Raw genomic sequence first — 12,149 nt, forward strand, 5'->3', positions numbered from 1 at the left:
CACTGTACATTATTGTTGCTCCTCTATGCCCTGCCTTTCTGAAACACGTCAATTTTTACAAAGCTCATCGTTCTGAAAAGCACGGAGTGCTCTGATTGGCCAGCGATCCAGTGCATTCATTGTGATTGGCCCAAAAACCTTAAGCGTGTGATGGAAATGTCACTCCCTTACCATATTTGGAACATCAGCTCCCAAAGCAATAATGACAGGTGATAATGTCGGGTACTACCTTATCAATTCGAGTCCGATGACCAGATGACCAAGCTAATCGATCAACTTTGCCAGCGCAACTGGACCAGATCGTATCAGATTGGTAAGGTGTTATTTCATTGGGGACATAATTACTGATTATAATGACTTATACTATCTTTTTATTTTTAATTGTAAATTAAGCTTAACCACTGTATTCTAATTGCGTCTTCTTTTGAAAGGCCAAACAAAGTAGTCTGGCTTTCACAACGGAAAACACAGCGTCTCCACGACATGGCGGTGCCGGAGGCAACAATAATACAGAGAGAATAAAAATTACGCCTTCTTTTTTTGTTTTTTTTATAAAACTCTGCCCCCACATACTGATGTAGATTTGCGGGGGCATGTTTGAATGAAGCGTTTTAGGAAGGTGTGGCTGAGTCTTAACTTTTACAAAGAATATCTCTTTAGGTTTGACACTTTGAGCTTTGTAACTCTGCAGATCTTATACTTGCACTAACAGCTACATAACACACTAAAGAAAAAGGAAAACGAGAAATCCCATCATATGACCCCTTTAAATGCAAATGAGCTGCTGCTCCCGGCACAGAGGGCGGAGCTTCAAGAGCTTTTGTGTGTATTAGCAGCTCCGATTAGACAAGCACTAAAATTTATTTTAGCGATTTAAAAAGAAGTGACAACATGTAGAATGCAACAGGACGTTTCTGAATGGTTAGTTGATGAATTTATGTTGCTGATGTGGAGTTAATTATCTTCAATTATGTCATGATAATCTATAAAATCGCTTGTGTAGGAACTGTTGTAAGATGCCTACAGTGACATGCTATTGCATTTATGTTACGTACTGTGCATGTGAAAACACGGATGCGACAGCTTGAGCAGACTCACAAATGTGCTCTACTACAACAGCTCTTCCTCTTCTCAACATGGACTGCTCGTTCCCGGGGCGGGGTTTATGTAAATTTTAGGGTTAGTGATGTCACTAACCATGGAGGAATGTCGTGTAGTCCCTACCAGCCATTTGTTGTAGTCCTTAAAAATCAATTTCTTTAAAAGCAAATATCTTCCTTTGCTTTGAACTTTGAGCATCGTAACTTTGCAGATGTTGTTTATGCTCAAACAGCAACATTACACACTACCTAAAGTTAGAAAAGTGAAATCACAACCACCCTTTTAATGGAAACAAACAATGGTATATCTATAGCGAATAATCAAAGCCATTGAATGGAAAGTGCTGTGTAAAGGTTCTTCATAAATATTCCACAGACACAGCATATTGGTTTTGAATGACATTGCATCATCTTCCACAGCACATCATGGTAGTTAACCAGGACAAGAGTTCACTTGGCAGCACCTACCAGGAAAGTTCCAGAGCTTTTCACTTTCTGTTCTATTATTTTTCAAATAACCGGACACTCAGCAAGTTAATGGTTAAAGTTCTCTTTAAAGTCCTGCTTTGCAGTATGGCATGTGGGAGCATGACACAATGAGCAATGGAGGCCACGACTGAAGGAGCTCTCTTAGTTCCAAAAGAAGCCGTGGCTGGCAGCGTTGTCTTGTGATAAACTGTGCTCTAAGACAAATAAGTGTCTTTAACACTGAGTTGTGCAATAACAGCAACAGAAATGACCTGCAAGTGTTGGACGTTACATAACAAATTCGTTTCTGATGAACAACACCACCAAGACTGATAAACAAAAGAGACTTTGGCCTTCACTCGAAAACCATGTTAGTGTCCACAAAGGTCTTTTGATACATGGTTGATACATGGTTATTACTTATTACCATTGAAGCATGGTTTTGGAAGTACTGTCTGTATTATGCAGGAAGTCACATGTTTCGTCTGTGAACAAGGCTTTGCTGTAGACTTTTTTTTTTTTTTGTAGTCTACTTGACATCCGTCAAGAAATAGGGAAGTAAAACATGATTCAGCCAAGTCTATGCAACTGTCAGCATAGACTGTAATTAAAGACAGTTTCTTGTACATATTGTTATGATAGAAATGGCCTCTGCAGGATTTGCGTAAAGCTGCCATTGTATTCCTTTGCCTATTGAATGTTGTGTTTGTTTAGTTTTATATCCAAGATATCTTCCTTAATCATCTTTGGCTATATTCAATTATGCATTTGATAAACAATGAAAGCACTAGGGGGTGGGGGGAGGGATTAACAAAACATTTCTCAGTGTTTTATCTGTTTTTTTTGTGTGTGTTTTTTTACAGGGTGAAAAGAGCACAATCCATCTCGGAGGACAATAACCTTTTGGAAGAAAATAATATTGCATTTTTAATGCGAATGCTTAAAATAATTTAAGATAACTTTGCGTATACATCCTCTAGAGGATATAAATGACTTTTTACCTCGTCAATAAAGACGAAATGCAGCATTTGTCTGATTTAAAGGAAGTGATGGTATAGTATCTTTTTATTATATACTGTGAATATTTCAAAAATGCCAACTTGGCTTGATACAGAATCTTTGTATGGTGGACTTCTAACCAGGCAGAAGAAACATGGCTCTCTATCCCTAAGCGATCATCAGTTGTGTCTATTTTTCTTCATGACACGTGGATGGATATAGATATTTTGTCGCTGCTGTCACCATCCGTTTCCTGAATATATATCAGTGACATTCTAGGTCTCAGAGAATGAACTGTCCAAGAAAGAAGAGGCCCATTAAAGATGAGGATTTCACTGCCATCGTGGTGCCCTCCATGAGGGGTCATGGTTACTTGGATTACACGGTTGAAAGTCATCCCTCTAAAGCCATGCAGGTCATGGATGAGTTCCGCCATCATGAATTGCTCTGTGATCTGGTTCTACATGTGATGTACAAGGACAAGATAGTGGATTTTAAGGTGAGATTTACAGTGGTCAGTCCTTAAAGGTGCACTAGGTGAAAAGGTGTCTTAGTCTCAGTCATCTCCCTAGTTCAGTAGTCAGGGCACTGATCAAGGAGTCGGCCATTTTAAGGGCTGTCTCAATCCCAAAATCCTACCAATACACTCAAACGTTTGCTCCCTTAAAAGTCTCACAATGCACTGTGAAAACCAAGGAGCATCGATGTACTATGTTCCCTTAACGGAAGTTCTGATGTGCGAAACATAAATCACGTGAGCCAACTCACTACACATAATGACATGCGATAGATGTTTTTTAAAACCCTTATTTAATTATATTTTGGCATTACATTGTTAGACAGGTTATGAACATAAACTATATAACATTTATGATTTATTTACGGCTGAAATGTTGCATGTATATGTAACAAGCAAAGTATTTATCATAATGTAGGCCTACTTTAAATAACATTAAAAAATAATGCCAGAAAGATATCAGTTCTACTGTTGTTCATAAATACTTGTAGTGATGTTGTACAATGAGGATGTTATATCGACGGAAATAGAGTCATGTGTCCCAATGTGTAGTGAGCCAGGGTCCTATCCTTTCCAGTGCCCGAATTTGTGTACACAATATACTGATTCACGACGTAGGAAGCAAGGGAGCTGATTGAGGCGCACCCTTATTCTACTTAAAGTGTCATGAGATCTCCCATTGCAGCACAGTCTGTTCTATCCATAGGTTTTTGTTTTTTGCTTTAAAGGGGTTGAGATTCACACAATTAACAATTGCATGATAGAAGACAGTGTTAACATACAGTAGTTTTAAGTATTTCAGGATTTTATTTTGGGCTATTTTGGTTTCCTGGTTTTTGAGTGAACATCACAGGACTTTTTCCATACCATATACAGTGCTCGTATACATCAGCAGTATCTCAATTATGCATAAGACTGAGTGGCCTTAATCTGTTAGAAGGCAGTGTCTCATGATTATTCACACTGACTGACAGCTTTGAGAAATTTTGCGACAAATTTTTACATTACATTATTGTTATAAAAGGGCCTTTGTGTATTTATGAAATTATGAGCTTCAAAAATATATTTGTGCATTCTTCATACTGTTGTTATGCCTAAATTTACTTGCAGAATTGGTTTTAGTTTTTAGTGTTTTGTTTTTAATTTATTTAGACAAATAATATAGAATGTCAATAGCCATGTATTGACTATTGGCCTTAATATATAATAAAAATAAAAAAAATAAAAAATTGACTTATTGCATTGCTCAGAATTTTAATGTCAATGCATCCCTAGTATATATTAGTTGTTCTCTAGTACTTTGTATAGTAAACTACATTGATTACTCTTCTTGGAACTCTCAGAGAAACAGGTCAAGTGTGTTTTAGTTTCTTTTTAATAGGGTATGTCTCTGACACTGCAAATTACAGAGCATAAAGATAAATTGTTCTCATCACAAGTGAAGAATTATGTTAGTACATGTTAAGGCATTTAATTGTAATTCCAAGTACATGGCACATAATGCTCTTATAATTTAGTTTGAGGTGTGTCCTTCCTGTTTTGTTTTTTTTACGCCAGCCATGAACAAGTGTCTACATTCCCCAGGTGCATAAACTGGTGCTGGCTGCCTGCAGTCCTTACTTCAAAGCCATGTTCACCAGTAACTTCAAGGAATGCCACGCTTCGGAGGTCACCCTGCGAGACGCGTGTCCTCAGGTCATCAGCCGCCTCATTGACTATGCCTACACCTCGCGGATCACAGTGGGCGAGAAGTGCGTTCTTCACGTCCTCTTGACAGCAATGCGCTATCAGATGGAAGAAGTGGCCAAAGCATGCTGCGATTTCCTCACGAAGAACCTGGAGCCGTCTAACGTCATAGGCATCTCAAGGTTTGCAGAGGAGATCGGCTGCACCGAGCTGCACCTTCGCACAAGAGAGTATATCAACACTCACTTCAATGAGGTGCGTGCCCTGTAGACTCCGTTCACCGAAGTGTCAGTTAGCAGCAATCGATAGTTTCCACCTGCTGTGCTGTCTTAAGTAACTGTGCTGAGCCATTGACCTGTAACAGTTAGTCTGTGAATGAATGAAGGCTGTAGAGAACAGTGCTGTGTAGCTAATTGATTTGTCAATGGAACTCAGGTCTGCCTTGCAGATGGATATTGACTCGTATTAATTATCCAGCTGTCAAATGAATCATGCAATAAAGCAATAGTTAACCCAAAAACTAGAATTAACCCAAAAATGCTCATGTCACTCCAACCTGTATTATTTTTCTTTCTTTATTACTTTGTTCTTCAACTCGAAAAGAGATGTGCAAGCTGCACTTTTCCATACAATGAAAGTGGATGTGGATTTCCAATGGAAAGTGGAACGTAAAGCATAAATGTATTTACCATAACAAAAGTACCATAAAAGTTGTCCACACGACCCATGCTGCTCATCTTCTGAAGACAAGCAATAGCTACAAATAGAAAAAGCATGAAATTAAAGTCATTGTTTACTGATTATCCAATTCACATCTATTCAAAGAACTAGATGATAAGAGTTTATATATTGTTTTTTAAACCATCCTGTTCTTGCCATGAAAATGGCCTTTGGTAGCATAAAAAAGGATCAACCTTTCAAAAAATGTCAAACCTTGCACAATGTGTCTAAAGTCACCATTTTTTTAAAATTAAAAATAAGCATGAATGAGATTTGTGAGCTCCCTAATGATCAAATAATATTCATTTTGGTGCAGTCACATTAGCGAAATTTCTGTGAAATTTTGCTGGCAAAAAAGCTCCATTGTCTGTCGCCAATAGTGTAGCGATGTATGAAGCGCAGTTCTTACAGTAGTTACTTCTAAACCAAGCAGCTTTCTGTTGGTCAACTTGGCAAATCTACGTGACCAACTTGAACCCGTTGCTAAATCTATGTGGGGAAATCTTTGGCACTCGTGCTAAATTCTCAATCATGTGGATTCCTATTGAAATGACTGCATTTAGCCCTCAAAAATTCACAGAACAATTATAAATGTGACTGCCCCTTTATGGAAAAAGGTGAACATTCCTTTAATTTGTTCTTTTTTAATTTATTGTTCCTCACATGTTTACATATTTACAAGTTTGTTATTGATATTTCAAAATAGTTACAAAGTCCATAAATTCAAATTCAGTAAGTCAGGACTTGTTCAGTATACTTTTCAGATCTAACTATCCTCCATGCTCATGTCACAGGTAACCAAAGAGGAGGAGTTCTTCAGTTTGTCCCATTGCCAGCTGCTTGAGCTGATCAGTCAGGACAGTCTAAAGGTGCTCTGCGAATCCGAGGTCTACAAGGCCTGCATTGACTGGGTCCGCTGGGATGCGGAGGGCCGGGCGCAGTACTTTCATGCCCTCCTCAACGCTGTCCACATCTATGCCCTGCCGCCCACATTCCTCAAAAGGCAACTGCAGTCCTGCCCCATCCTCAGCAAGGCCAACTCCTGCAAAGACTTCCTGTCCAAGATCTTCCAGGACATGGCTCTTCGAAAATCATTGCCGCCCCCTCCTCATCGTGGGACGCAACTCATCTACATAGCGGGAGGTTACAGGCAACACTCTCTGGACTCTCTGGAAGCCTTCGACCCACGGAAGAATGTCTGGCTAAAGCTATCTGACATGGGAACTCCGTGTAGCGGGCTAGGGGCTTGCGTGTTGTTCGGGCTCATTTATACGGTCGGGGGACGAAATCTCTCTCTGCAGAACAACACGGAGTCTGGATTTTTGTCCTGCTACAACCCCATGACTAACCAGTGGACCCAGCTGGCTCCGCTCAACACGCCCAGAAACCGAGTGGGTGTTGGGGTCATTGACGGAAGCATTTATGCCGTAGGGGGTTCACATGCCTCTACACATCATAACAGCGTTGAGAGGTAAGGCTGGGACAGGAAGAAAACAATTCAAAAAGGTTTTGTGTTGTCAAGGTTTGTTTTACGCAGTGGGGTTTTTCCCCTTTATATTATATTTCCTTTCTATTATACCAACGCTAGCGGAATCAAAACATTAGCACAGTGCAGAATGACAGATTTAAACTTGGTTGACGAAGTTCTTATTACACCAAAGACTGAGTCGCGCACCTGTCCGACAGAAGAACATTCACACAAAACGTGATAAAAATGAAATCTTACCAGAAAGGTTACAATACACGCTACACTTCTGACGCGTCGCTCATCAGCTACAGAAAGTGTTTTGACTTCAAGAACAATCTCCATCAGGGTGTACAGATCAGTTTGCTCTGTTCTTTTCAGAGCAGTCACTCTTGACTAACAAGCTTCAGGCAAATCTGTTTCATAATGTACATTCCACGGCACAGAGTCAGGTTAGGCCTTTCAGAAGGAACTCATCTTCTCACTAAGTGTAATGATATGAATATTTTATATTTATTAGCCAGTGGTGACAGATCAGGTTAGAGAGATTCATCAGCAACCTGAAACGAAAGTGCCATGTTGTTTGTTGAGTACTGTACCTCAATGTCACAAGTGAATCTGAAAGGAAGGACTCCAATGTACTGTGAGAACATATATATAGATAGATAGATAGATTATACTATCTATATTATACTATAATATTACACCATACACTGTAAAAAATTTAACCGTGATTTTTACGGTAAAAAAACGGCAGCTGTGGTTGCCAGAACTTTACCGTCAAAAATACGGTAGCAACCCGTTATTGGTTTTACAGACTTAACTTAAAATTTACAGTAATAAACCGTATTTTATTATCTGATATAATGTGAATTTACCGTCCTATTGAAGTATTAATATCTGTTTTGTACCATTGTAATACACTGATAACCACCAATCACAGCAGTGATGAGAGTCACATGATCAATCAAAGCTCATCACAAGCAGCTCTTCCACAAGAAAGTTAATTCTATAGAAGCTGCACAGTGTCATTCACACAAACATTAAACACCATCACGGTAACACATGAAATTTTAAAAATGCAATAAACATTAATTTAACAACATTAAATGTAACATAAAACCCTAATGTACATAACTGATTAGAAAAAACGAAGAAAACTATGAAGAAACATAGTTATTTCAACATCAAATGTGAAGTGTAACACAGGGAATTGTGGGAATGTCAATTTACGTTTTTTCACTGTAAATTATACAATGAGTCACATACAATTTTCACTTTCAAAAACTGTAAATTTAATGGTATTTTACAGTAAAATTACATTAAATGTACCATTAGATCTATCACAGTTATTTACCGTATATAGTACGGAAAATTTCTGTTAACCAATTAACAGTTTTTCACTGTAGCATTTTTATAGTCTTTTACTGTTAAAATTACGATCATTTTTTACAGTGTACCCTTTCTGATCAATTCGATGCATCTTTGCTGAATAAAATTTCTTTAAAACAAATCATACTGACCCCAAACTGTAATGTGTATACAGTAAATAAACATCCTTAAACAAAAAACATTATGCCATAAGCAGAGAATGTACAATAAGTGGCATAAACCTCATTAACTTTGTCTTTATTTCTTATTTTTGCTATTTCTTGTAGACAACAGCTCAAGTATATGTTCATAACAGAGGCATGTGAGTCCTATTGAGGATAATTTATATCTGAGTGAGCAGCTCAAAGCGGAAAGTTAATCTGTCCAGGAATGCAGGGAGAGAAAGTACGTGTATTCTATTTAAGAATTAGAGCTAGACACAAATTCAAACAATAAATGTCGATAGATCATCTACAATTTCAAAGATGTGTGAAATTCAAGACTCGGTAATATATGTGCCTCTGTTGTGCTGTGAGACAGAAACTCTTGGGTCAGTAACAGTAGCTGTCTTCACAAGCTTTTAAATGGAGATTTTGCATTGTTGGCAGGTTAAATACAACCTCTTCTTGCTGAAGGCTGATTTTTAATTTGTGACATTCTGTTGGTGATATAACAGCTCATGGGAATTGCTTGCAATTATGATTGGTATTTGGCTCTGGATATCATTGTAAAAAACAATGGAATGATGAGGCTGAGATACAGAAGATCTTTTACATTGACTTCAACATTGCCATGTCTAGGAAATCATATTCATACAGTATCTAAATTGGTTTGTAAGGATTTCTTGCTTATTGTTTTCACAGGTATGACCCAGAGACAAACCGCTGGACATTTGTGGCCCCTATGTCAGTAGCACGACTGGGGGCCGGTGTCGCCATGTGTGGGGGGAGTCTGTATGTGGTGGGGGGGTTCGACGGGGACAACCGATGGAACACGGTGGAGCGCTATCAACCAGACACGAACACCTGGCAGCAGGTGGCACCTATGAACACAGTTCGGAGCGGCCTTGGTAAATATCCTGCACCATTTATCAAATTAATGGATTGGAACGGTTTTCTTTTATTTGACATGTTAACCGCAGTCATGTGATGTACTGCATGAATTGTGCCATTATATAAAAGTGACTAAAGGCAACAATAGGAAAATAAGAGAACAAATGACTACATCAAATCTAATCAACAACTTAAAACATAATATTCAGTGTTTGAAACTTTGTACTGTTAGCAGTTGTCATGTTATTGCCTCCTTAAGATGAATCGCTTTTTGTAAGGGGCTTTTGATAAAACTATCCGCTAAATGAATAAATGTAATAATAAACCTGAATCAAACATAAGCTAAATAACATACAACTTTCTAAGTAAACAATTAATACACTATGTTTTCGTTCATAAGTTAATAAATAAAAAAGATCAAACTATTTTAAAAATGTCCATGAAGGTAACTGGACTTCTAGGAATTCCTAGTTCCCAGAGTTGCTTGTCCCTGCAGCCTTGCACAACAATTCAGTGTGTTCTGTAATTGCTAAAGCTATGGCATAGTCATCAATAATTAATTTCAGAAGAGTTGAAGAATTACCTGTGCAGTCGACATAAAGACATGTACGATTTAAAGGGATAATTCATTTAGGAATGAAAATTCTTTCATCATTTATGCACCCTTATGTTGTTCCTAACTTGTTTAGTATGTTTCTTTCTTCTGCGTAATAAAAAAGGAGACATTTTAAAGAATGTTCACCCTGCTTTCTTCCACTCAATGAATGTAGATGGGGACCAGGAACTGTCACTCTTCAAAAAACCATCACAAAAGTAGTGCATAAATTTAAGTTATACAAAGAAAATAATAATAATTGAAATTCTTGACAGACTTGGTCACCATTCACTTTCATTGTATGGCTGGAAGCTCCTTACCAGAAAATACAGTACTCACAAATAAAAAAAAGACTTGAAGTAAAGAAGTAAAGACTTGTTGGCATGTACTAAGCTGTTTGATTTGTGTTCTGTTTGTAGGTGTGGCGTGTATGGATAACTTCCTCTATGCAGTTGGTGGCTACGATGGTCAAACCCAACTCAAAACGATGGAGAGATATAACATAGCTCGAGATGTGTGGGAACCCATGGCCTCTATGAACCACTGCCGCAGTGCACATGGAGTCACAGTCTACCAATGCAAGATATATGTGTTAGGTAAGCTGGATTGGTGGAACTGATCAATGCATGAACTGATCAAATGTATACATTGAATGTAGTGGCTAAAAGCATCTGCTTAATGCATAAATGTAAATAATCTTTAATACTATTCCATAACAGGTGGATTCAATCAAGGGGGTTTCTTGTCCAGTGTGGAGTGCTACTGTCCAGGCAGTAATGTATGGACGTTTGTAACAGATATGCCTGTTGGGCGCAGTGGAATGGGTGTTGCTGTAACCATGGAACCGTGTCCTGGAATCCTGGCAGAGGATGAGGAGGATGAGGAAGAGATGTAATGTGGAAATTTGACCTGTGCCATGTTGAAGACAGCACATGCTGGATTTCCTTCAAATTTCCTTTTGCATGTGATGCCAATAAGAACATTTCTATGTCATTTTAGGTTAATTAAATTTGATAAATCTCTATCCACGACAAAGTGTGTGTGATTTAGAGAGAGAAACGTTGCTAATCACTGGGCTGATCGCTGTATCAGGACTAAATGAATATGACTGAGACACGCACAATCTTTTTGCCGGACTGCTGAACACGTAATTTTGTGAGCTTGTTCTAAAATGCTTTTCATGTCTGTAAATGCACTGTTTAATGTGCACACCTTATAAAACACTGAAATCTGATGAACGTTTGGCTTGGGGTTTGATTTTGCTTTGAACATGTTTCTGATAGCTTTCCTTTTTTTCGGGAGCGTTTGCAGTAAGTCAGGATATATAATGCATTAAAAGGCTATTCTTACAGTTCTTAAAATAATTTGTAATGTCTTCTAAAACACTTTTAAATCAGTTGAATGTTCTCGTAAATAATTAGTATAATTATGATTTCATGTTATAATGCTTTATATTCTTCATAGGGTTTAAACACAAACAGGTAAATATGATATTTAAAGATATCATAGATAGCAATTATAAGCATTAGAAATATCTTATATGTAGGGGACAGGCTTAATAAAAAAGGGTTACCGTGTTTGCTTTTTACCACTAGGTGGAGGACTTCTACTTCCAGAGAGAACTTAGAGCCTGTCCCAATCCTGGCTCTTGCAGTCTTTGGACTTGACCACTTGTCTGCTTCCATGATGTATTTCCTGTATTTGGCCCAGGTGTTCAAGTGAGTGTGAACTGTGTGTAAGAACTTTTGATCACCCAATGGGACACTAACTGTACATAGTGTCAATCAAATGTAATTGTGGTGCTTCTTACATAATGCACATACTCAATAAAATGTGCAACTTTACATTTTTACTACCAAATTGTATGTAATATCTAATTAATTTAACTTGCACTGGAATGTTTTCCTAGGAATCTGGTGATTTGAACATGATGAATGATGCTGGGATACGGTTAACCTCAAATATAGCTCCGAAGCAGTGTTAGTATTAGTGTGGATTTGGTGTGCAATAAGGGCACTGAGCTTTGGCATTATTCAGACTTGGGACAGTCTTGCTCCCTTCCTGTGTCTTGCATGCAAGTCAAGACCACAAGTGTTAGTATTGGGACAGGATGTGGATTCAAAAGAAATTGACATGAGTTTTCTGCAAGCGTCCTATATCAACTTTTTCAAAGTAA

At 38.1% G+C, this 12,149-nt stretch overlaps 1 protein-coding gene across 2 annotated transcripts in view; it reads left to right on the forward strand.

Moving 5' to 3' along the window:
• The window catches only part of keap1a (kelch-like ECH-associated protein 1a), a 14,851-nt gene extending 3,644 nt beyond the window's left edge, over positions 1–11,207 (forward strand). The window contains exons 2-7 of one of the 2 annotated variants that reach the window (XM_084119635.1): positions 2,432–3,066; positions 4,669–5,025; positions 6,285–6,961; positions 9,190–9,395; positions 10,393–10,569; positions 10,693–11,207. In XM_084119635.1, the coding sequence (XP_083975761.1) occupies positions 2,857–3,066; positions 4,669–5,025; positions 6,285–6,961; positions 9,190–9,395; positions 10,393–10,569; positions 10,693–10,868 (1,803 nt within the window). In that variant the 5' untranslated portion in view covers positions 2,432–2,856 and the 3' untranslated portion in view covers positions 10,869–11,207. Of the gene's footprint in view, positions 1–2,431; positions 3,067–4,641; positions 5,026–6,284; positions 6,962–9,189; positions 9,396–10,392; positions 10,570–10,692 lie in introns of those variants that run through there. The other variant, XM_084119636.1, reaches the window with a different exon arrangement.
• The last annotated feature ends 942 nt before the right edge of the window (positions 11,208–12,149 follow it).

The sequence above is a fragment of the Abramis brama genome (genome assembly GCF_963993115.1).
Source record: "Abramis brama genome assembly, chromosome: 7".
NCBI classification, from domain to species: domain Eukaryota; kingdom Metazoa; phylum Chordata; class Actinopteri; order Cypriniformes; family Leuciscidae; genus Abramis; species Abramis brama.